The 27,156-nt window shown below is 36.2% G+C and overlaps 1 protein-coding gene across 4 annotated transcripts; it reads right to left on the bottom strand.

Moving 5' to 3' along the window:
- Nucleotides 1–7,477: 7,477 nt before the first annotated feature.
- DTWD1 (DTW domain containing 1) lies at nt 7,478–26,283 on the bottom strand. Of its 4 annotated transcripts, none has more exons than XM_026060550.1 (5): nt 25,987–26,268; nt 24,776–24,919; nt 23,201–23,474; nt 17,767–18,015; nt 7,478–8,353 (listed from the first exon to the last, which is right to left on the bottom strand). In XM_026060550.1, exons 1-4 carry the CDS (start codon nt 26,260–26,262, stop codon nt 17,786–17,788), a joined length of 924 nt encoding a protein of 307 aa, XP_025916335.1. In that variant the 5' UTR covers nt 26,263–26,268; the 3' UTR covers nt 7,478–8,353; nt 17,767–17,785. The 4 variants fall into 4 exon arrangements, with proteins under 4 accessions (XP_025916335.1, XP_025916334.1, XP_025916336.1 ...); XM_026060549.1 differs by lacking the exon at nt 7,478–8,353 and adding an exon at nt 12,298–14,678; XM_026060551.1 differs by lacking the exon at nt 7,478–8,353 and adding an exon at nt 12,298–13,043.
- Between the last annotated feature and the right edge of the window lie 873 nt (nt 26,284–27,156).

Raw genomic sequence — 27,156 nt, 5'->3', positions numbered from 1 at the left:
TTTGGCTTAAATTATGAGGAATCAACAAAGCACTCTGCAGAATATTTATCTAGCCCTATAGAAATTCCATAACAAGTCTGCAAGACCCTGCAAGATCCCACAAACCACACTGCAGAGTTCCAAAACTTTTTAGCCAGCAGCAGTGCTGTAAAATAAGCCACGGATGTTTATCTAGTGAGATGTACATGTAATCCTAGGCATTGCTGTAACTATGGGCTAGTTTTGGAAGAAATAAGAGAGAGTAAGGGTCTCGTTCTGAAAAATAACAATTAATTTCAGCTCCTCTTATGTCTGTAATATTCTTTTACTAAAACTTCTAAAGGTGTATCTGCTCACATGACCAAACCCAAAATGCATAAATAATGTCATGGGTAATCGTCTTCTGCTAACTGGCTACTTCAATTAATTTTTGTTTCCTTTTGTTTTAGCTCTTACTTAATATTTTGGGAATTATATCATTTCTTGAAATATGAATTTCGTTTTTCTTTCCATTTTGTGGTGTTAATTAAATTGCAGGAATTGATGCTGACAGCAGCAATAGGTGGAGTAGATATGCCTGTTGTTATTACAGCACTGATCAGCTACTCTGGCTGGGCCTTGTGTGCAGAAGGATTTCTTCTTGACAACAATCTGATGACAATTGTGGGTGTCTTGATTGGTTCCTCTGGAGCTATGCTGTCATACATGGTATGTGGTAAGATGGAAACACCACTAACTTGGCCCCTTCTGTGTGAAATGAGTCTAAAGCATCTACTTTGGAAACTTTTAAAAATAAGATACTGCGGGAAACTGGATGACTAGTTTGGCTCCCAGTTAGAGTTTTGCTCATAATGGTAATAAATAATGAAAAGTTACTACAACTGGGTGAATGTCTGGTGGGTTTCTAGAAACAGAATTTGGCAAATGAACTCCTTAAATGCCAAGAGTAGCTAAAATCTCAGAATATGTCTGAGCTGCCCAATGCAGAGTTGTGTAGAGATGACTTAGTCAACTCGAGGACTGAAGGCAATATATGTTTGCTAGGACTGCACTTCCCCATTTTACCCTGCTTTTTAATAGCTCCTTTACCCTTAGCTCAAGCACTTCCACTTGGCTCTTCACTGTGCAGTGTAAACACACTAAAATTCAGTTCCTTCTGGTCACCAACATGGCAGAGTGGGCACTGACTGGCACTCAGGCAGGCATGGGATGTCCTTGAGAGAGCTGATTCTTTCAGGTCAGGGTGATGGTCATATGGTAGGGGAGAGCTTGCACAGCTTTACCCGAGTTGAGCCACTCCATATGTAAACAGTTCCTAGTACACTAAATCTGGCATTTGAACTTTAAAAATGACTAGAAAAAGAAATAAGCAGCAACATGATTTCCCTGCAAATCCAGAAATGTAAGTGAATGTTTTTTAAGAAGACTAAACAGTCTTCACTGAAGGATCTCGCCCAGCAGCTAACTTTGAGGAAATGTGCTGTTCCATATCAAGGAAGAGGGGAGATGTTATTTAAACAAAGAACATCTTTGTTTCACTAGAGAAATATGTTAAGGTATTTTCGGGAGGAGAGGAAAAATTGTTTTAAAATGGCTGAAAAACAAGGTTTTCTGAAAGGCGTGTCTGAAAATCCATGTTCAAAATGTGTCATTTTTTTATGCCAAATGGGATGCTGAAGCTTTCCAAAAAGAAAACAATAGAATATTGAACTGTTGAACCATTGCTGTATCGGCTTCAGAGCTTGTTAAAGTAAACTTTAATAAGCTGAAGGATAATGCAGTCTGCCTTCCCAAACAAACTACATGGGAATTTACAGCAAATGAGATATTTATTTTGGGATTCTTTTAATGGAATCAGAACTGTTGTTTTGACCAGTATGCTTATTTAATACATTCACATTTAGGCCATGAACAGATCTTTGCCAAATGTCATTTTGGGTGGATGTGGTACATAATCTACAGCTGGAAGGAAACCTATGCAAATTGTTGGAACTCCCACTGAAATTGGATTAGACCAAGCTATTGAAATGATAAAGGAGGCTAATTCTATCATCAGTACCCCGAGTGAGAGTTCAGATATTTGTTGTTCATTTACTCCATCGTAGGCTTTTCAGGCTACCTCAGATCTTGCATAACATTCTGCACTTTTCACTGTCACTTTTCACTGTCACTTTAATCATATCAAACTGTTGTTTCCACTTCCTTTGAGTCTATGCAATTCACTAGTAAATTTATAGTTGTTGTGCAGATATTAAAATTGTTAAATAGCTCCTCTCTCCTTATATACCACCTGTGTCTCATTTAATGTTAGCAAGCATTTCCCTCTGGGCTTTGCCCATGACTACAGCTCTATGCAATCATTAGTCAACTTCATGCCTAATCGTATCTGTTCCGATATATATGCTTCCTTCAAAGCTGGAGTGTCCTGGGCTTTTCAGCAGAATAGGATTTCTCTTTACATTGGAATCTGTTTTGAAAGCCTAAGCCTGCCAAGTCAATTATGTGCAAACTACCTGAGCATACACTATGAAAGCATTGCCCAGCTTCACCTTGCCAATTTTACTTTTGCTCTCTTTCTTTGCAACTCACTTTTATCCTTGATTTTAAGTGTCTCAGGGCAGAGATTTTGCTTTCGTGTCTGTTGCAAACCTGTGCCAATTATTATTATTGTAGTGAAGAAGCAAATTTTATGCTAGGCTTTATACAAATATGCAAGAAAAAGACTAAAAATTTTGCAATGGAAAAATTAAAAATATAATATAAGCTAAAAATGAGGTTATAACAAATATTTGGACACAAAATGCAAGAACTGTATGTGTTTTTTCTTCCGACATGTTTGCAGTGAAACCTTTTGTTCAGATGTACTCAGAAAGTACACGATTTTTGTGATTTGCTATAGTGAATGCAAAATGCCAACTTGTCACCAGTGAATCCATTTGATAGCATCCTGGATGCATATGGCATTAGTGAAAATTGAATGCTTCCTGATGTAGTGACTTACAATCATAATTAATGTTATAGATCTAATAAAAAACCTTGGTTAACTAGAAATATCACACTTGTTAATGTAGGATACATCTTGGCACTATTACAATCCTCAAGCTGTTTTGTAATGATATAGCATACAGGAAAAAAGTTTCAACATGAACCTAGGCTTAGGTAGACACCTATCTTAACTTCATCAGTTTTACGCCATTTGTCATTTTCCTGGAATTTTGAGGATTTACACTTGCTGTGTGTTCCTGCTACAGTGGAAGGCAGACCTGCTTGTCCTGACTGTTAGACCCTAAAGAATAAGTGCCTCACTTCAGATCTTCTGTGAACTCTGCTGGGAGTTTTTCTCCTCACCTGAAAAAATAATGAAGGCCTTAAGGCTAAAACTGGGGATAGTGGAAATACAAAGTCCTTGGGCACAGAACTTAAATGGATTTTACAACTTTGAATGGTATTGTCTTATAGCAAAGAAGCATGAGGTGAAGTTCATGAAGTTACTCATTGGGTTTCCCTTTTCTTATTAAATCTCATACAAAAAGAAAAAAAAAAACAAAAAAACCTCTTGCTTTTCATGTCCTAAAAATGAGTGACCCAACACTGCCAAAATTTATTCCGGCTAATCATCTACTGAGTCTGATGAGATATTTCACAAAGAATGACAAGTCTTGGCCAGTACTCAATTACAATTTGCAACAATAACAAAAAAGTTTCAGTGTCATGATGTATTAGGTAATTTTAAATTCTTTAGGATAGGTATATGTAGAAAATATTTACTGTGATCAGGAAACATTACATTTTCAGAAATCTCAGATCTGCAGGCCAGCATAGCCAGTGAGTTGAAATGTGCAAGTTAGTCAGTCTTTCATTATAATAATCCACAAAAAGTTATTGTATTTTATGAAGGTGTGTGAACAAAAGACCATGTTTCCAAATATATAGGAGAAAATCCTTAAATAAAATAGTTGTTGTACACTGCATTGCCTGAAGCTACTGATCATTTATTTAGCCAGCTAGTCTGTTTTGCAGCTCAGCTGGAACCCGAGTATGGGCCTAGATCTTCTCTCCCCTAAGTTACAGGAGTTAGAAGCACTGTATATACCTATAATTATAATCAAGCAAATTTTTCCAGCTGACCCAAGAATACAGTTGGCTTCTTTCAGATGCAGCTGCATGCAGCCCTTAGCCAAATGGATGGGTCATCGTGATGAGGGGCCTCTGAAAGGAGAGGGGATGATATGGAGAAAAAGCAAGAGAACTGCCAAAGTGCCTCCCCCAGTAAAACAGGCTATTGTAGAGAGTAACGTTAAGTGCTGTTGTTTTTGTACAGTCACATTAAAAAATCCAACACAAAACACTCAAAGTCCTAGAAATTTGCTATTGGTCATGATGTTTAGGTACTCTTCCCCAGAAGAGTAAAGAAATTATTTTTAATAGGATCAGAGGTTATATTTGCAACAAAACTGAGAATTCCAAATAGAGCGCTGCAGTATTAAATATATAAAAAAATCAATGTTTTGGGATGCTAATTATTTGTGGTTTTAATTTTCACTCACTTAATTGTCTTTTGGGGATTTATTGCTGTGTAAGTCCTAAGTTTGTGAGCATGGCAATTCATTCCTAATATATATATTTCACACTGTATGCATATGAAAGGCCCTAACAGCTGTGATCATTTCTCCAGAGATGCATATGATCTGTAACATGTTCAGATCAAGGAAGAAGAACAAAAGTGGCTCCATACTGCCTCTAGGCCATCCTCCTCCTGCTGAGGTTGCCAGCCACGAAACCAGGACCTCCAAAGGCCACCGCTGACAGGTGGGGAATTTGGTCGTTTCAGCAGCACCCTTTCAGATCTTTGTACCAGCTTGCACCAGCCATATTTCCTTCACTTAAGAATTCTTCACTGCTTTATCATCTGTTTTAGAGCTGCTTTGCAACATTGGACCCAGCTTAGAGGATAGGAATCAAACTATCTGATTTTGCTTTAAGCAGAAATAGAGATGATAGCTCACAAAGGAAGGTTTATGAGGTAGAAGTAGTACTGTGGGTTCTCAAATTTATTGTCTCTGAGAGGCTCTATGTCAAATCTTTTCAGCTGACAATCTTAAAATGTTTCTGAATTGCTGTCCTGTAAACACCATCTGGAAAGGCAAGATGATGTCTCTACTTTTCATAAACAGTGATTTGAAATAGGTGTAGCTTCCTAGCTGTAAATGAGGCTAATCTGCTTGCATAGGTATATCTGATGTAATTTTGTTGCCACTATACTTGCATTTTAGGAATTCTTAGAAGCTCAAGGAAGAAAGGATATTTTTTCTGTCTTAGACTGCTTTTATTTCCCCCTTTGCTCAAAGCAGGCCTGCAGTCTTCTTAAACTTGAAGACTCTTCTCCATGTAGCAGTATACTACAATTCCTTTGGCTAATGCACCTCAGTCACTTGGAGGTCTCTTAGAACAAAACTGTAATTATTTAGCATAAGAAAAGGCATAAATACAATTATTTAGTATGGCTTGACTACAAGACAAGTGCTAAATGTTTTAACATCCTTGCCCCCTCCAGCTGTCAGTCTCCAGGGAGCCATAGCCAGCCCTGTGCAGAGATACTGAGTGCAATGTGGCTCTGTAGGGAAATTGATGCAAGCCGGTACCTAATACTTTTTCAGTTCACTTAAAACAAACAAACAAAAAAACCCTGCTCTAGATGCAAAGTAGATTTTAGGCTTTGGGTTAAACTATCCCTTTGCAGTAGTTTGCTCTCACATGCCCTCTATGTCATCTGCCTGCAGCAAATTAATTTTGTTGGTTTCTTACGTGATGAACGAGATTCTGAAGTCGCTAAATCAGAGAAACATGTTTCTACTGGAGTGCTACGTAGTGCTTTAGGTGGAATGAGGTGCTGCTTTTGCATAACCATAACACTTCTGAAGGTTTAGGTTGGGGCCTTTGTGCAGCCAAGGCCCAATATCCCGTTGCTGACATGGTAAAAATGCTTAATGAACAACAACAAAAAAATCAGCTATGTTGTAATAATACTCCTGATGCTCAGCTAGCAGTACCTGCCACATGCTTTCATCAACATATAACTGAATCTAATTTCAACAGAGGGAAGCCAAATTACCCCAGCTAAGGAGCTGACCTGCTATGTTATCTTATGTAAATAAGCTAGGCACAGAAAATATAGTAGTTTCTTTAAAAAAAATGCAAACAATGTGTTAAATAATTTCACCAAGGAACTTATGAGGTAATTTTTGAAGGATAGAGGGCAATGCAAAGAAGTTCTTAACTTCAGATCCCTCCCTCCTGCCTTCTCCTTATAAAAATATCTGTTAGATGCTGTTCCTCAGGATGTACTTTTAGGAGTATTTCTTTGGTTCTCTTTCTGCATCTGGTACGCAAGTATCGCTTTGGAACCAGACTGCTTTTACACTTGTTTTTTTTTCAGTTCACAGCTGAACATCTCCCCTCCCTCCCTTTTTTTCCACCTCATTTTCTACGTTTGGTATTCACCCTGTAGCAGGCCATATGCCAGGGCAACTAAATGTGTTGCTGGTTAAAGCTGGTATACTTTATGATGTTGTATTAGAGAAATGGACAACATCAATGAAGATTTTCCAGGTAAGGCTTAAAACACTAACAGCTTGTGTTGTAGTCAAGTCACACTAAATAATTAAATTTATGTCTTTTCTTATGGTGAATGATTAGAATTTTGTTTTAACTGGCATTTTGGTACTTCACATTTTGGCTAGACTGGTTGAATTAACATTAAGTAATAATTTCAATGAATTAGTTATTAAGTTATTATTAAAGAATTAAAAAAAATGTAAGAATCAAACAGTATATCTGTTTTGCATAGATGATAATGGTAATAGCTACTGAGTTTTGCTTGGTGTACATAAAATAGACCTTTTTCATCAAATACACACCTGTGTTTTATTATCAATAAAGCTAATATGGTCTTGATTCATATAATATTCTGAATGTCAGACAAAGGCATGTACAGTCTTTGTTCCACAGCAGTTAGTGGGAATTATACTACTGATTTTAATGGAAACACAGAGTTTTTTAATGAACTGAGAGTATCATTCCAGTAACCTCCAAAGGCCATCTATTTTTTTTTATCCATGTTGATGGATATCAAAAGTCATTTTTTCTTTCCCCAACCATCATAAGGTAATTCCTTATGGCTGTTCCCTGGAACTTTTCTTTATATGGGGATAGTTGAAGAATGGTCTTGAACTGTTATGTCAGAATGTGTAAGTTGTAGAGCAAATCCATTAAATGAATAAGCAACCAGGTATTTGGACCAGACAGTATTCACCCAGAAATTCTAAGGGAATTCAAATATGAAACTGCTGAAATGTTATCAGGGGTTCGTTCTTCTGAATAAAAAAGCTTCACAGGAATTGAAGCTAGAATGTGATGCTAATTTAATAAGGATTCGAGGGAACTACAGACCATTAAGTTTGACTTTACTGGGCAAACTGAAGAAAAAAAAAGAAAGAAAGGAATTGGTAGGCATGTGGATAAGTATATTTGGCAGAGGAGTCACTGCTGCTTTTGCAGAAGTTGCATAACACAAAACCATTAAGAGTTACTTGAAGGATTCAGTGAGCATGAGGATAAGGGAGATCTAGTTGATACACTGATGCTGCAGCTCCAAACTAAACCCTGCGTCATCAGAAGAGTTGCACTAGACATACACCAACCATTCATGAGCACTGTGGTGGCCAGAGCTTTTAGGAATTATTTGTAAATTTTAGAACTGTGTTCTACCATCTTAACCCAAGATGTGGAATCTCTGGACCTACAATGGCCTGTGTGCAAGTGGATTGCTTCTCACATGCAGAGCAATGGAAATGAGGCACTGAACAGAATTGTAGAATTAGACTGTAAGTGAATGGTGTTGAAATAAACTACATGTTATAATATTATGGAAGTCATACTCGGATACCACATATGTGCTCTATTTAGCGACCTCACAAGGGCCTTGTGTAAGATTGCCTGTTAAATCTTAGGAGTATTTATTTTCATGGAATCTTACACAGAGAATGCACAAAAATATTATAATAGCTTTCATTAGCACATGTAACTGCCAAGATTTTATTCTAGGTTTGAACACCAACAGATGGACCTAATTTTTTCATTTAGATGAAACAACAAACTGTCATCGTTTATTGTACGCTTGATTAATGTGCTTTGGTGTTGCCTTGATAAAAGAAAAGCCACTGCTTCAAGTTATAAATAATACATTTTGCAATATATTTCCTTTTTGTTTCAGATATGGACTTGGCTCTGGTCATTGGTGTAAACGACACGGTGAACTCAGCAGCACAGGAAGATTCCAGTTCTGTCGTCACTGGCGCAGGACAGTGCTGGAACTCTGCAAAGCAGAACAGGTACTTAAAAAACAGTGACAGAATTCAGTACAGTATTGATCATGGATTATACCTGTCTCACAAGAAAAGTGCCACCACATAGAAAGATGAACAAGAAGTGTCTTTTCTAAATTGGCACCTCCTATGCAGGATGGATATACACAGGCATATACATATACATAGGCACAGGATGGATATACATGTTTAACTAAACATGGGCACTGCCTACACAGAGGGGCAGAACTCTGCAGAGTCCTGGGGAAAGAAATCCTGGCCATTTCTGTAGGACCTTCCATATGAACAGCTGCAGCATTTCACAGTGCCTTGAATCTGCTGCATTTGTTTTTATGGACTTCAAAGATTCAAGATTGGATTGTATCTTAAGGGGTTTTATTTTTCAATGGATTTTCCTTTTAAAATTTAAAATGAGCAAAACAGGCTATGCTTACATTAGAGATTTTTCTGCATTTAGGAGTTTGGCAGTACAGTTTTGTTGGCAGATCTCCTAGCAGCCAATCCAGGCATTGGGTTTAAACCAGATTAAGAATACAATATTCAGAAAAAAAGGAAGCTTTTGGCAATGTAATCATTTCTGTTATGGTTTTTGCCAACACAGTTGTGACAGACAAGAATGTGGCCGTTTTTATACTCTTAACTGACACTGCCATGCAGATTGAAGCCAGTACTCTGGGGCACACGTAGACTCATGTGGGGTTAAGAGAGAAAGTGATACAATCCAGTTGCTACAAAGAGTAGACTGAGGTGCTTTACATGAGATTTCTGCAGATTGAAGTGTATCAGTTTGCTTCCTTGTCTGCTGTAAATAGAAAAAATTGACACCACAGCATTGATTTTGCTCAAAGGAAGCATGTGAACAGAGCTAGATAAAATGTTTCAGTTGAATAGAGGAATTCCTGGAAAATGCAGGTTCAGGTCAACTAGAACTTATGTTGAATTTGGCAAACTATTTAGTCAGGAAACGGAAGCCCCCAAGATAATTTTTGAAAGAAATAAAACATTTTTGATGTTTTTGAAATGCAGTATTTTTATTTACCATTAACAACATTTGAAATGAATTCTGTAGTTTCAGCTTGAGCAAACTGTTTTGCTGCACCTCAAAATATTGTTCTGTTGTGGGAAAGACACTGAGAATATTTTGTTTTTATTTTATTTTATTTTTTTTAAAGTGAAAAAGACCCCAATTCTGCCCAGTTCATTAGCGTCTGTCTCCAAAGCAAATGATATAGAGATTCAGAAATTGTTGCACTAAAGCAGATCTTCAGGCTGTGAAGGTAGCATTCAAGAAAAGTAAAAGGTCTCAGTGATTATATGAGATAGATACACTTCAAAATGGAGTGAATCCTAGGAATGTTTTTTACAATCCTATTTTTAATGAATTGAGTAAAAGTAAGGTTTTCCGTATGGAAATCAGCTTTTTTAACTCATTATGATGAAAGCCTCAGGAGTGCTAAAGTACGTTACTACCATGGCTTGTAGACATTAGTAGATGCAGACATGAAACATGACTAGACATTATATACAATGAGTGTGATAGCATGTGTGTTGGAGATGGTACTGAGACATACAGACGTTAAGATTAAAACAAAAATCTTAAAACATAGTGAAAAAATGAAAGGAGTATAGGAATTCCATGTTATTTACCTCACAGACAACTTGTTTTGTTAGATTAAGTTATATAATATTCCAGATCACATGCCCAAAAACTTATTCTCACAGAGTGAAGGTCAGGTCTTATCTCAGTTTGGTAGGATAGTAGGTGTATTATAAAGTTTAGTTACATTAATAGCTTTACATGCTATTTGTAATATAATGATACTAAAATATTTGTAATATAATGATACTAAAATAAATATTAGCATGAAATCAAGAATTTTTAAACTATTAAAATATTATTAATCAAAAAGCAAAACATCAGAAAAACAGTATAAAACTAATTTGCTGGTTTTATTCTTCAGTCAGTAATTGAAAGAGCAAAGCAAGCATCACTTTGCATCATATACAACATGAATTTTCCATCCAGGGTCATACACATGCACATTCCCTGTGGGTGTTCATGCATGCAATCACTTGAGGCAAATGCATTTATTTTAATATTAATAGGGGTGCACTCTTGCTCCTTTCTCTAGTGCATTGCTAAGCAAATGGGAGAGCATGGTCCACACCGTTCCGTGCAGATGAGTCAGAATTTCTCTGCCGTTCAATGCTCTTTTATTATTAAATTCTTCTTTGCAGTTTTACTCTTTAGTTGTTTTGGTATAACCTGTTTTTTCCCTTTGGTTTCTTGGCATGCCCTGCTTGTAGTAAGTGGTAAGAAGCCTCATGGACTTTTATTCTGTTGTGGGTGGATGTGCTTATCTTTCTGCCTGCAGGGGAAAACCCTTTTAACCCCTGTCTGAAGCCACAGTAAAAAACACTTGTGCTAGGCCCAGACTCCTTCCCAACAGATTCAGGGCACAATGTCTGTGGTCCCTAGAACAGATTCATGTATGTGTCATTGTGCTGGAGTCTTGCACCATTTGAAATGTGTGCCAGATGTTTTGTCTACCACATCATGGCATGTTACATCCACGAGCTATACAGTTAGGCCCTTCTCACAAATGCAAGATTCTGGCCTGAGTTCTGGATCTGGGTTCAGCTGAGTTAGAACTGAAGTAAAATCCCTGTCATTCTGTCTGTCAGCACTGCTTAGTCATACCTAGTGTGCATGAACTTACTGAAGAATCACTTGAAGAAGAAAGGAAGATTACTGAGCTGAAACTGGAGGTTCTTTGAGATGCATATGCACTTTCACAAGCTGTTCATATTTCTCCGTACTTTAGATTCGTGCTAGGAAAGTTTGAGCATCTAGAAATAAGAGGAACTGTATTGGTGCACTAAGCCTTTTTGAAAGACCATGTATTCTACACAGAGAGAGAGATGAGTATGCTTTCCTATAGTGGTAGGGCCAAAAAAGCTGACTGAAGCCAGACTGTGAGTGCACTTGAGGACAACGCACCTCAAAGACCTGTCGGGTAGTTGAGACTAGTTTTCCTTTAAAATTTATGATACTGCAAGCTGTAACAACTGTGCTGATTGGTACAGACTTCACAAACTGAGTCTGCTCAGTATATTTGTATGGGGGATAAGAGATTAGTGTTCTTGTTGTGTTCCTCAGAATTGCCTGGTCTTTACCAGGGAATGATCCAGTCAAAGGCATGAATTAACTGAATTTGGGCATACATATGTTCAAGGTATAGACAGGAGATGAACAGAAGACACTCTGAGAGAAAAACTGCATAAGACAAAGGTGCTGTCATTCATTCCTCGTATTAGTCTGTTGATTCCAATGCTTGATGTTTGGGGAACTGTAATATTGGTGGTGCTGCTTCAAAATTTCATGATTAATAAGATCAGTAGCTTTCATTCAGTCTAGTCAGTGATGTCAATAACATCTACAGTCTAGCTTGAAAAGTGTTGCTGCTGTCTTTTCTCAGTGATTTGGAGCTCAGGTTCTGTTTAGTTCATTATAAGATCCGATGGCAATCTGTTAGTCAGGGGTCATCAAGTGAAATATGCATTGATATATAGATTTGCCTAGCTGTATTTTATCTATTTAATTTCCTATTGTACTTTAAGTAGTGTAACTTCTTAATTGCTCTAGAGTATTTTTATGATGTGATTTAAATAGTTACAACTTTTTATTGAGACATGGTTGAAAAGTTGCAGAAGAAGATATTTGTTCAGTTWACACACATACAAAAAAACCCCACCCTTACTGCAATCTTTCAGGACAGAAAGTTCCATAGCTTGTTCTATGGAAAAAATGAATATAAAATGTGTGCTGCTACCACTGCTAAATGATTTTATTGTACACAAGCATTCATTACTGAATGTAGATTTTATAGAATATGATGCATTATTTCAGAACTAATAAGCAGATATAACGTGGTCACATAATGCAACTTGTTTATTTCTTGAAAGCTTTCAGAGATATTTTACAGGTCACCGTAATGAAGCGCACACTTGGAGTTGATTATGCAGCAGTGGATAACCTTATTTTTAACAAACCTAATGCTTCAGTGCTGCTTGGAAACGCAAAGAAAATGTGATGCTTTACAAGACAGGATTATGGAACTGTACTATACTCCTTAACAGTAATATTTAGAATGGTATAAAGGTATGAAATATCATTTGTATTTTTCAGTGTATAGTATGGAAGCATATCCAGCCTTAATTTATACACAACCATTTTAAAAAACTGAAAAGTATCCAAACATAAATTAATTTCTAGTCAGATAACTCACCTGTGTGCCTTAATAGACTCCACTGTATGACTGTATTTAATTAAAATATACATTTGCTCTATACCTATAGCAGATTATTTCTTTAATCTTGCAAGCTCTGATACTCCACTTTTTGATTTTCTTTATGTTCCCTATGACAGAAACACCAAGAGAGAAAATCTTTGGTTTGCCCCATCTAATGCATTGATTACTAGGGGGGAGGTAAATATATTTATACATACACTCTGTATAGCTCACTCACAGGCAGAAATTAATTTTATAGGTGAGAAAAGTGAAGCACATAGATTCATAGGTAGAGCAGGACTCAAACTCAGGTATAATGGTGGGAGTGTTCTCTTCTGTTCAGTCTTTCGTGGTACATTTCTAAACCTCCTATTGCAACATGAGTGGCCTGAAAAGTTAGCAGTAAAATTATGGCTGGAGTACGTTGATTTGAATGTGGTGGTAGCACCACTATTGCTAAAGTTAGACAAAGATGTCAATTTTCAGTAATGTAAAAATATTTTGTTTGTTTTGCATTACAGAAGTGGTTCCCAGTTGTTGCTCTGGGGCTCTAGGATTATTTGAATTTTCTCTGATGATAGATACTGGTAAAGAAACCATGCTCTTAGCTATGAGTGTTTTTAAAGTTTCATATGAAACATTACTTCTTTCAGAATCTTACAGCATCTGATTTCTCTTCAGAACCCATTTTAAAATGGCAGTAATATGTCATCCCTCACAACAAGTGAGCAGGAAGAATGTCGTAAAATTTTTCATATAAAAGCTTATCTTGAATGTTGGCATTACTAAATGTCACCAATCAAAATCAGCATTATTACTAATGACAAAGTTTGACAGCATTGGAATTGTATTGAAATAATGTCTCTCAGGACAAGGGATAACAGCTTAGGGATTACACTGACACAGTGACTTAGCCACTGTCATTCAGTGCCTTAATGGTAACCTCCTATTCTAGTATCAGCAGATCAAAGTGTCTTATTGCCACATAATCTTCTCATCTTAGTGATGAAAGTTTTCCTGCTTTAACATTGCTGCCGTCACTTAAAGTTGTGTGTGTCAAAACAAGGTGGAAGAATTCAGCGGATACACTGCTTTTTGGAATATGTTGAGACACAGAAATTAATGATGCTTGAGGGTGTAGTAACTACATTATGGTAGGTGACGGGAAACTCACAGGAAGCTTTTTTCCCCTTGTTTTGGTACTTTCAAAGATTGGGACAGATGGAGTAGATTTTCACATAACGTTACATTTTATATAAGTATGCTAAAACCTTCATCTACTAAGGTAGACAATTGCTTTTTAAAGCATTCAAACAAGAACTTGAGCATAAATACTGAAATGCAGTGTCAGAGGAAAGCATGAATGGATTAATATGTTACTCTGCAATTGGGGCTAAAGAAGCCTATGTGAAACCTGAAAATCAAGATGGACTCAAACTGAAAAAATCTGCAAGAAGCAGTGGCAAAGGATTTAAATCAGGTGAGATTACAAGTGCTTTGGAAGTCTTCTGCTGTAGATTCCGAGTTGTCATCTCATTTCAAGCCCAATGTATCTTTACCCCATGCACTGACATGACCTTTTATTCAACCTAGGCTTGGATGACTTTTGTGCTACCTTCCAGGAAAGGAATTATTTTTTGCAGCTCCTTCTCTTATTCACTCTCAGAAGAGGATTAAATCCTCCCTCTGACCAAGCACACAGGCATGCTAAAGGGAAGCCACTTTACACTCCTGGCCAAACAAAGAACAAAAATACCCACAATAAGCAAAAGCAGATGGCTTCAGTGGCAGGAAATGAATGAGCCAGACTGCAGGTAAAATGGCTCTCTGAACACATCTCAGAGGTTTGTCCTGACAGGTTCTTTGTTATCTGGGGCCTCCCCACAGGAGGCCAGATGTCTTCTGTTGTGAAAGGAGATAGATAGAGATGCTCTTCCTTTTCCTCCCCCTTTAACTTATGGCTGTTTAAGTTACTGCTAATGGAAGTGGAAGCCTGTTTTTCCCCCTTGCTCTCTGATGTTTTCTGGAAACAGAAGAGATAGTTAGTGAAGGGGTATTATGATATGAAAGAAAAGGCCCAGAACTGGCCTTTACCTCCCCATGACCCTCATTTTAAAGAACAGGGAGGTCAGTGCTGCTAATTGCACTTGAAAGGATTAACCACTTGATTGCTTTCATTTGGCAGTACAGCACTACTCTTTGGTCTAAAAGCTGGAAAACGTATCAGAGGTATTGAGACATTTTTAGTGTGAGGTGGATAATTTGGCTGGTTCAGCTTATGCCAGTATTTAAATTAAACGGTGGATTTAAATCTTTTAACTGAGGGGAGAATGGAAGATGGGAGAGAAGGGGGAATTACATCTGCTGCTCAGACAGACTTGCAGCTGAAGTGACAACAGCCTCCTTCCTGCCCTCCTAAGAGGTTATCACAGGGGTATCAACAGTCCGTAATTAATTACGGACATTAGATGTGCCTGTATCACTTAGTGTAAGAATTACTCTTGCCTTACATCAAAGTTACATTGGAAGAAAAAATATCTGAACCCAATTTCTGGACACACAGTGTTCCAGTTTTAAACTCTTTTCTGTACATTGATTTCATCTAAGAATTAAAATCGATTTACTTTCGGAATCAATTTTTAATTCCCATTGTTCAAATAAAGCGAGGTACACAAAACTTGAATTTGGAAAACATTTTTAACCTTATGAAACTATTTTTCAAAAGTAACAAAGACCAGCTTATATAAGCTTTTATCTGACCTCTACTTCTTAAATAAAAAAACATGTTTTCAGGGAAATGTGTCTTGGAAGTAACTCCCCCCCCAGATTTTTCTCTCTGGTTCTTGTAAAACATTAGGTCAGTGGGTTCATTTTATTTTTGTTTGTTTAAAGTGGGTGAAAGTTTCCTTCTCAAGCTATTACACTTCTGTGATTTTTAGAAAATATTAACGCAATCTTTGATTAAGAAATACAAGAACAGATGGAAATGTCAAAAGACTATCAAAATTCATACCAAAGGAAATAGCATTAATCACTGTAAAAAGCCAAAATAACCTCTCAATAGCAATAAGAACCAAATGAGTAAGAAATGTGTTGTTCCAATAGTACTGAAACATGACTGCTGATTTTTCTCACTGGCTGGCACATGAACTCGTAGCTTATTGAACAGCTGTGCCATTATACGTGTGTATTTAAAATGCTGTTTCTCACACTGACTTCAAGCCTGTTTCTTGTAGTGCTGTGGTAGTTCACCTGCACTTCATATACATCCATATAACTTAACCAGCATTTCTTTGTGCAAAGGGGAGTGAAGTGTTTTGGTTGTCCAAAGAAATGCATCTTTTATATGTGTTCACTTGTGCAGATGAGCACACACACCTGGAGGTAAGTATGACCTGCAGAAAAAGTGTACCTGTAGTTTGTATTTCAAGCAGTATTTATTTTGATTTATTCAATATCTTGATGCATTAAAAAAAAAACACAGTACAAATTAGTTGTTAGAGCCTGTATGGATTTCTGTATAAGTGTAAAAACAATTTCTTAAACTGGTTTTCAAGGCACTGTTTCTGTGCTCACCCAGGTGTGAGGGCGCCCTCCTGGACAGTACATGACAGATAATAATTTACCCAAATTTGTTGAGGAAAATATACAATAAAAATAAGCTTCAGAGTTTTTGTTTAAAAATAATCTATAATAGTTTTTCAATCTGTGTCACTTTCACAAGATTTACAGTTTTTTTCTTCCATAACACATTTCTGAAAATATTCAGAAATACTTATCCATTTTACTTACATCAGACCTGTGCTTAAAGATTTTTTTCTAGCTTAAGTGTTTTTTTAAGACTATAATCTTTCACCAACATAAATTTTGTGACAGAACATCCTAGTATAAAGTGAATATATTTGTATAGCTCTGCTTGTAAAGATATTGCCTAGGTCTATTTCCTGTGCCAGCACAACCTGTACTGGTATAGTCTGGCAAAGGCACATGTACGTAATTACATCCATATATGACAGCTCTGCCAGCACAGTCCTATACATACCAGCAAAAATTTATTCACTGCAGACAAAGTCTTACTTATGCTGAGCAAATCTGCACTATTATAGCAAAAGAAATAACACAGTAGATTCATACTCTGCCTAAAGTAAGGAAGATCTGTCAGAAACCTTGTGGTCAGAACCACCTTTTCTCTTATTTCTCTTCTCTGTAAATTACTTAGGTTTAGGTCCTGCAAACAGATCTGCATTTTCAGACAACCCCAACAGTGCAATTAGCCCTTTTGGCTGCTTAATACACAAGTATGTGGCATTTACAAAGATTCACTGTCTGTGATATGCCATAATGAGAGAAGTTACTGCTCCTAAAAATAATAATCCTATTATATAATAATAATAAAAAAGGTGTAAGGAAATTTATTTCTGTTTGAAGAAATCTAAAATTATTCAAGAAGTTGAGGATAATCTTAATACAAATATATGTGAATGGTTCTTTAGAGAAATCATGCATTGTACAATGATGTTTAAACAGATAGCTCGTTTCTATTACTAGGACAATTTTCCAGAAGTAATCTCGAAGTATATCATTTATATGTCATTCACTCAGTTAATGTGGCCTTTCATTTTGTTGTCTTTTCACCCTAATTAATACCATCCTAATCATTTCAGTAAGTTTTTGATGTCGTGAAAGTAAAGTCAGTCTTACTGGGTAAAACACAAAGAAATCATCTGAGCAATTAAAAAAAAAAAAAGAAAAAGGGAGCCAATTCTTTTTTAAGAGTTGGAGAGATCACCCTTTATGGGATGAGGGCCAAGTCTTCCAATCCCCACCTCAGGCAGTCCTCTCACTGTGCCTAGCAGATTAGGACTGTAGGTTCAAACACAGCATATTTAGCAAAGCAAAGCTGTTTTCAAATAAGTAATTTTAATGGGATTGCTCATCTGAGTAGTTCTAAAGCCTTATGTGTGCACAACATGAGGTCTTCACTATATATTTGGAGCAACATTATAAACATTATTAAGAATACAATCTATTTCCAGATTTCAGATAGATAAAAAGTAGTTGCATTTGTGCAGTTTATCTTTACAAAAGAAACAAAATATCGTGTTACTCACCTATGGATGGTCATCTTGGTCATTCTTTCCCTGCACAACACTTAGCATTTTTAATCAATGTGTACATAAATGAAAAGAAAAAAAGCAGATTATCATATTGTCCTTTGTAGTTCTCTTTCAAAATCTCCTGATGATAGTCCACAAGGAAATAATAAATTGCTTCTATTGTGGAAAGGTATGTATCTGGCTTTCCCTTCTGATGACGCCAAAAGCAAGTTTTTCTTGTTTTCAACTCAATTTGTAGCAGCCCTGTCAAGAAAAAAAACTGACGTAGATTAGATGACGCAGATTTGATAGGGCACCAAACAAGTCTTTGGTTGTGTTTTGGTTTTGGCTTTGCTGCTAGCCTGCATGAAAAATCACTTCTCTCTATATATATATCTGTTTTTCATCTGTAAAATGGGGGTAATATTATTATCCTCCTTTATAGATCACACTGAAATTTGATGAAAAATGCTGTAGGAGCTAGGTTAAAATCCCCACACTTACATTTAAAATGTGTAGGGTATCCTTTCATCCATACAGCCTCACTGTGTGAACTGCAGTTTGGATGCAGAGTCCGATCACACGGCAAGAGTGAAATGCACACCTATTACTGAGCAGTGTTCATAAAGTGATGTATAAACTTTATCTTTTGCAAGGTTAATACTTTTGAGTGTAAAACAGAGTCCTTCAGACTGCCATAGCTTTTCTGAATTCTGATGAGGAATATTTCTGTTTGCTAAGAGCTAGACACTTAATTTATGCTTGTTAAATAACTGTAATAATCGCACTTGAATTACTCAGGAGCAAGAATGACAAAATCTGGCCAGTAATTTATTTCAAATCTACTTATTAGAAACTAAAAGTTTCCTAGCTTGAGTTGAAAGCAAGATATTCATGGCATGTATGGATATGTATGGCATATGAGAATCTTCTATCTCCGATAGTTTCTGTCTATAATTTCTTATTCATCAGATGAATATTAAATGTGTATCTTCATTTGGTATTCCTTAAGAGGCACAAATTACTCAAAATAAAACATATTACTGAGTAACTGCTTTGTAAACAGGAGTGGACGGTTGGATTAGAAAGAATAGCATATATTACTATCAATAATAACAAGATCAGGTTGTAAAGTTATCTTTTTTTTTTAAATGTTAAAATTAAGATAGAAAATTTGCATCTTGGGAGGGTTTAGTATCAGTAATAACATTGTCTGAGAACTACCTAGAACTTATAGACAGGTAAGTTTGGACTCTTTCCAATATGGCCCAAACTCCGAAGCCCAAATTGGTCTATAGCCCAGAACTTGAAAGTCTATCCTCTTTACTTTCAGACTACATTTAACTTTACAGTGTAACAGCAAGATGGACTTAGCCATTTGCTCTGCAGTTAATAACATATGATAACTTGCACAGTAAGAGAAATCTTCTACAGCATTTTTTTAAACTGAACAACAGGAGTTTCCGTCACTGAATTTACATGCTATTGTTGGCACTTCAAAACTTAAAATTCAAAATAATATAATCTATTGCCCCTAATAATCTCACACTTAATGCAGTTTTTGATTACTATTTTAACTATATCAGTTTGTTTCCCACAGGAGGTTTCAATGCTTGCCTTTTCTTACTTTGAACAAGGGTAGCCTTAGATCCAGGAGAAAAAAATAAGAGTGAAGTCTCAGCCCTAATGAAAGTGAAAACTCTCATCAGATTCAATGATGTTTCCACTTCAAGAGCAATGAACAAAATTTAGAGGAGCATTCCTCCAACATAAATTCCCACCTATTCATGGTTTGAATATAAACATAAGTTCATTGAACGCAAGATCACTGATGCTACTGAACCTACCGCAAATGCAGGATCAGTTAATTTCCAACACAGAGTCTGAGTTTTGGGACAAATACTTCATGAGGGATTAAGGGTTACAGCTTACTGAGCATATTTCCATCATCTTTGTACTGTATCTGTACAGCCAAAGGCTATGTTTTATTACAAACATTGGTTGTTCTTATGAAAGCAACTTAAACTATGAAGGAAATCAACATGTGCTTTTTTTTTTTTTTTAGCATCCACATACTTTGAGCTCATTAGAAGTAAATGTTTGTGTAAATCTAAGATCAAGCAAGATGAAAATACAGCTACCTTTAAATCCACTTGGCTACTGAATGTAAACTAAATTTTCGCTTATAAAAGTTATCCTCCTGTATATATGCCTTCTGGCAGCCAATAGGATTATTAGAGACATACAAACACCTTTCAGAGAGATCTCCCACCTCTCCTTCATCCTCCATACTTTTTCCATATGCTACATCTAATTATATGTATATATATACAAAATAATCCCTGTGCTACTTCATTATAATAATAGAATGCCCAAACCTGCAAGATCATATTTAATCATATTTAGTCACTGATGTTACATCTAAGGGAGACTTGGGTCCTTATCAACAAAACATATGTACATTGTCCATTTTAAACACATGATGAAGCCTTTTGTTTACTCAGGGCCTTCAATCCCCTCTTGGTCTTATGGAATATTTGTATAGTGGATTGGGAGATTCACTAGTTCAAGAAATACCAGTGTGCTGAAAATTTTGGAACGACTAACTGTGGTTTGCTCCTATGGCTAGTTTTTCTTTTTTTTCAAGAGGCAAGTGACTTAGTCTAAAAGCTCCTGCCAATGTGCCTATCCTTATTTTAATTAGATTAGTTAATTTCCTACAAGAGGTCTTAGTACCATCTTGAAACTGGTATTTCAGACAAGAATTCCACTGCTTTCCTAAATGAACTTCTAATTTCCCAACTTTTGTGAGTAACTTAAGGATTTAAGGTGAAGGCAGAAGGGATTCACATTCCTTGGATTCACCTTGCCTCTGTGCTGTGGCCCCTGAATATATATTAAACTCACAGACAGAACGCAGTGCATGCTATTGTGAAAAGACTGTAGAAACTCATAACAGAGTTCTCACTTTTCTTTGCATTGCATGCCCAAAAGTTTTATTTTGAGGGAAGAGGAGAGACAAACATGTGAGATGAGGGCAAGAGATTTATCAGAAAAAGAGGCTGGGGGGAAGCTGGCCTCAGAGAACATTACCTTTCTGCCCTCAAATATCCTGACTATGCATAAGCACAACGGGTACCATTTTCTTGCAGAACTGAAGGCAAGCACAGAAACTTAAAAAAACAAAGTAGGTGTATTAAACACCCTTGTACAAGAGAATCTATAAGCTGATATAGGACATTTGGCTAATACAAAATAGGTCAAATTGAGAGAAAAAATACCAAAGCAATCTATTTCTTTAACAACCACGTTGATGTTGCCGATATACTTCATCACTCATATGAGAAAGTAATCGTTAATACTAAATATAACTGTTTCCTTTCTGATCTAGTGATCATTTCACTTCTAATGAAGTAATCAATCCTAAACATTACCAACTTTCAAATATTTCCTGTCTTTAATGCAACTGATTTGGTTTTGCTTTCTAAAGATATATTACACCACTTTTCTAAGAAGATACAGAAGTATTTTGTTTTGTCCAAGTTTTCTAGATTGCCTATTTTTAAGATGGATAGACTCAATTGCTTTCTCTTGCAGTGCAATTAGCTAGATTTACTCCATATATCAATCCAGGCCTACAAGACACAGGCTTTATTTTACGTTTTCTTGGCTTACTTCATTAATAGTTCCCATCCAGTATTTCTCATAACTTCATCTTTTTGAATCAGCACTGCAGTAACTTCTTATTTGGAATTACAAACATTCCTTTTTGAACTTTAATATCTCAGGAATATTATGTTGGATGATGACTTAATTTGTAGGAGAACTGAAAAATCACAACAGTCCTCTAGTTTTCATGTGCATATGACATGCACATTCCTTCAGTTTATGTCTGAGGAAATTTTGTCCCCATCCATCTTGAAAGGCAAAATTGCTATATATCTATCTCTAAAAGGAATATGAATACAACTTACGTCCTGTATAACAGGCACTAAGGAAAGCAGTGAATGCACCAGGTGTATACACTACGTATACCTGCTGTATGGAGGGTAGAATTTTTTCTTGGGGCTGGATAAAAGCGAGACTGACTCACACGACACCAGTCACACCTCTTAGAGCACTTCTGAAAGGAGTGGAAGGTGCTCAGGGAAACAGAGGTCTGGAATACAACTGGAACAGAGATGAAGTTCTAGAAATGAGGGAAGGGTCCACTGGATCAGCATTCACATAGGCCAACTGGAAACCATGGTGTAAAAGCTACAAAATAACAACAATCACTAATTTTTGGCTGATATACTGCATAAGCTTCCATGGAAATCTTCAGTTCCCTTGGTTGACTGTTAACTTTCTAAAGTTTGTCCTTTCTATAAAAGTTCTAAATACTTTACAGTAAACTACAACATGCAATAGCTCTAATCTTTACAGTAAACTACAACATGCAATAGCTCTAATCTTTACAGTAATACTTCCATTTATTTGACAGAGAATGTTTTGTGTTAAACTAAATATTTGGTAATGAAATTTTAATCAGCCAATAAGTTATACTAATATGTGGAATTCCTTAACGACCTGGCTAGGCAGCAAGGCAGCATTCATCTTCCATGTAAGAAGCCTGTGAAAGCCTTGCAGGGGCCAGCGGAAAGCAGGCACTACTAAGCAGATATATATATTACATACAAACTTGATACTACCAGCTAAGTACACCTTTTAAACTAATGAAAGTATTTTCAAACTCCTATCTCAAAAAAAAAAAGGAATGCCACTGCTAAATTGTTTTATATTTTGTGGTTTTCTTCAGAATACTTAAATGTAACCTTCTTTAATGAACCTAAGACAAAAAACCTTTGCAGAATTCTAGATTTTTGCTTTCAAAGATTGGAGGGTGTTGGGGGCAGGCAGGCATTCCTCTTTTGACTGGATAATACTGATGTCATTGAATGACTGAAACAAAGAACTTTACTAGAAAAAGGAAAAAAGCATCTTTGCCAGTGGCCTCTCTGCCTGGGAACACAAACATATCCAGAAAATTCTCCTGGCCTTTACTCACTAGGAAATGAAAAAACAAGATAGCCACCTACAAAGGAAACCTTTCTGGCTTCCTGCGCAGCTCCTTTAAAGGACTACTGTTCTTCTGTGTTGTCTAACATGACAGCTTCCATTCTGTGAGATTCAGGAAATTTGTTCCAATAGACAAGTGGGGGAAAAGAAATGTAAATGCTTTCTTAATACTAGTATTATCATTTTGCAAAAAAAAAAAAAAGTGATATGAAAATAAATGGAGTCTTTGGCTCAGGAAGTCTTTTACAGCACTGAAACACTGAATCTTTCATGCCTATTCAGATCTATAGTTAGGTATGCACTTATAACATGCTCAGGTCTGTTATACATATATATTTGATTTAATCATTTTTGTAACAATAAAACCTCCATTTCAACTTTTTTTTTTTACCTTGAAGTCGTTCATCAGTAATTATTTTGTTAGTTTGATTCCAGGTACTGTCGATAAATATTATTTTCTTCAGTCTAGTGCCTTCACTCCTGTTGCTTGAGATACATTCATTTAGATTTTTTTCTTCTTCAGGTTCTATTTTTGCTTGCTTAAGAAATGGCTCTCTGGAACAGTCATCATCACTGTCACAAACACCTTTCTTAGCATATTTTTGGAGATGGAAAGCAATATCTTTCACTGAAATTGAATTGGGGCCAGGAAAGATAAGTGCTATCTAAATGAAGAAAATAAAGAAATCAGAGTGTCATCAAAATCCGATACTCTTATAAAATATTAAGAATTGTTTCATTAAAGAAAAAATAAAAATCTTTCTTATCCCCACCCACAAACATTTAAGACAGCAGAAGAGGAAAGAGAGCATCTCTTATAAAAAAAATTCTATTGTCTAAAAGCATAAGGGATTATATTAAAATAATGAATATTAGAATATTTCATAAATGTCATTTCATGCCTCTACTACCGACTCTAGTACTTCTGTTAAAAAAAGGTTTTTTTAATCCAAACAATGGTGTCAGCCAAGAGGAAGTTTGAATTTCACTTGTCACTGTAGCATATGGATCAGGAAGGCCATAAAGAATAGTTTCTATCCTATTTTCATTCACAGCTTTTGGGTCAGAAAAAATAATCTGTTCTGTCCTTCTGTCTACTGCAGCTCTCACAAATATGTTACATCAAAAAGAGTAGTGATTGCCTTTGCTTATGATAGTGTATTCCTTCAGTAGCTTATTATTGCATTCAGAATCTGTGACTTGGAAAGCCTGGGCAGTACTAAGTCACTGCAACCTCTTCCCATTTTGCCTACCTTCCCCATCGTTCTTTCTGCTTTTTTCAGCTCCCTGCCTCCGTACCTCTTATTCTTTCCTTGACATTTCATTATCTGAAGAAAATACCATCTCCCTGAGCTGTGTACATTATCCCCTTTTTCAGGTAATCAGACAATGAAAGTGTTAATTATGACATCAGATGTGTTAACATTAGGTTTCAGATTAATCACACCATTCAAATGTGCTTTTATATCACTTTCATCTCACCCAAGTTTTATCTCACTTTTTTTTCAGGCTCTGTGCTGGCTCAGCTAGAGAACAGTTACATTTGCTGGATTTCCTCTGTAATAGTGAATGTTACAAATTTTAACGAAATTTAAATCCTGCAGAAGCTGAATATGATGAGCAGGACACCTAACAATGTTTAACTTGCATTAAGTTGAATACTTTCACAGGTTTGGGTAAAATAGTCCTCACAGTACACAATGAATCAAATTATTGAGGTGCTAGACATGAGAAAGTCAAACTGGTTAGGCGGTGCTACAGTATTTCTGAGCTTCGGCAGGCAGTCCATAACCATACTTGTGGGCATGTGCTTTGAGAGAGCTCAAAGGGTGGGCTGGGATAACACACTAGTGCTCTCCTCCCTGTCCCTCTTAGGGGACTGCAGTCCCAGCTGCAGGAGGGAGTACAGAATATATCTCAGCATTTCCCCAGCACAGAGCCCTGTTATCTACACAGTATTTCTTACTTCATGCCTTTTTTCTTCGTATTCTGGAATGCAAGGGTATTTATAAATTGTAACATCATCAGGTGCCAGGAGCTTAGCATGTACAGCAGTGCTTTTGCCATCAGTTTCATTTGGGTGTTTAATAATGTCAATCTTCAAAGGTAACTACAATAAGAAAGGAAAAAATTAGAAATAAGATTTATGATCATATACATGTCTACATATAAAACATACACAAAATCCAGGAGAAATCCTTATGGGTATGTAATTAACACATATTTGCTTCAAATAGTCTCACTGAATGTTTTTGGTTTAATGGATTTAGAAATAAACTAGAAACAAGTGAAAAAAAGCACCTCTCACTTTCTCTCCATTCGTGTAAATAGCTAAGTATACAATGAATGCAATCTGGAACGGTGCAATAGTAGGGTAGTAAAAGTTCTAGTACTAGCATCAATCAGGTAAAGAAGATATAGGTTTAAATTTAGCAATATAATGGTCCCAAATATGAATAGGCATCTGTGTTAGATATTCACCCTATTGCAAAAATGGCCATTTTAATTAAAATACATCTAAAGCCAATAGATCAAATTTCCAAAGCACTTCTAAATTACTTTCACAGTGCTTTCAAAGTGTTTTCAAAATGCATTTTTTGTTCCTAGGTGATTTTGGAAAATGTATCTCAGTCACATTCGATGGTTTCTCCAATATATTTTAGCTGAAGAACATTAGATTTTAAAAATATTTATGTATTTTTACTTTAAGCGTGGTTATCTGAATTAAACATCCTTTACATTTAGGAATGCCTTTTGGCTCACATTTTATGTAAAATTCAGCCCTGGTTATGGGCAGATGATACCATCTGTTCCCAGTACACTCTGTTGTGGCCAGCATTCTTACAAACTGAAGAATGAAGGTAAGAACAGCATAAGAAGCTTTTAAAAACTAAGTGAAAACACAGTCGTTTGCATGAGAATCCAAGTGGCTTTAGCTTATCCTTTTCATCTAGAACATACATAAATGTTTATGGGGACTGGAACATTGTCAGTGCTTGCACAATTAATTCCTTAAATAAGAACAATAGTTTTATCTAATTATAGTTTATTCATACATGATGGCTACTGTGTTAAAGATGAATGATCATAAAAAATGAATCAGAAAAGAAATGGTCACATACACTAGCTGCTTAACAGGCACAAGAATATTACAAAAAATATGTAAGAGATATTAACCTTCACAACCGGAATTTCTTTGGTAGGGACAGTTTCAACAGGAACAAAGCATGTATAACAGTAAAACATCCTTGAACTACTGCATCGTGGGCACTTTGATCTCCCACTCTTTTTTGCCTTTTCAAGTACTTCCTGCGATGCTAACTGTAATTGCTGAAGTGGGTTATCTTGAAACGATGATGGAGTCTGCAATTCTGGACTTTCCAAACATTCAGTATTTCTTTTTAGTCCTTGAGAGTTTTCTTCATTTAAAAGTGTAGATGAATTTAAAGACATGGTTAGCTGAAACAGACAATATGTTGCACCTGATAAATAAAAATCTGATATACAATGAACTAATTTACTGGAAATTCTGTATGATCTTATTTAGGAAAAAAATACTCAAAGTAGATATTCTCTATACTGAATCAGATGATTTTATTCTTTCTTTTATTACAGTACCAAGAACTCCAAACAGATTTCCGGACAGCATGATATAAAGAAAAAAGAAATCTTTCAGGAACAAGGCTTGAGACTGAAAAGTTAGGCTAAAATCTGGCTTTGGGGCTCCATACACCAGATAGTAAGTGCTGGTCCAGTCTAGACTCACTCTGCAGGTTCATATTTATTTAAAAAATACTGATGGATTAACATTTTTTTTCGAGGCTTTCTTCAGGACGGACATTGTCTGATCCTCTGCTGCTGGCATAAAATTTCTACTGTGTTCTCTGAGTAATGTACCTGAGTAATGGCTGTATGTATGCCCATACCTGATCCAGACGGAATTAGCATTGTGTGCAGAGATTCATATTCCCGATCACAGACATAGTGAAACCCTTTGGACTAGATTAGTCAGGGGCCTCTCTAGCCTTCAAAGCAGCCCACATGCAGGAGACTGAGCAGCCTGCAGTAGTTATGAACTGCCTTTTGCATTCTGTACTGCATCACTTAAGATGAAATAAGTCATTCCTAGTTTCAGTTAAGTTTACTTTTTCATGTCACAGATCCCACTTGTGAAATGATGTAACAAAACAGTCATGTTTAGCAAAAACAAACAAACAATAATTCCTGTGATGTGATCCAAAGTGTTTAAATAAAACCAAGCATAGTTTATTTGAAAAACAGCAAAAATGAAAGACTCAGCTAACTCCCCCATATAAATTTAAAATTAATTCCAGAAAAATTAGTTGC

The sequence above is a fragment of the Apteryx rowi genome, unplaced genomic scaffold, assembly GCF_003343035.1.
Source record: "Apteryx rowi isolate R43461 unplaced genomic scaffold, aptRow1 scaffold_17, whole genome shotgun sequence".
In the NCBI taxonomy this organism is placed as follows: Eukaryota; Metazoa; Chordata; class Aves; order Apterygiformes; family Apterygidae; genus Apteryx; species Apteryx rowi.
This window is presented reverse-complemented; position numbering and strand designations above follow the sequence as displayed.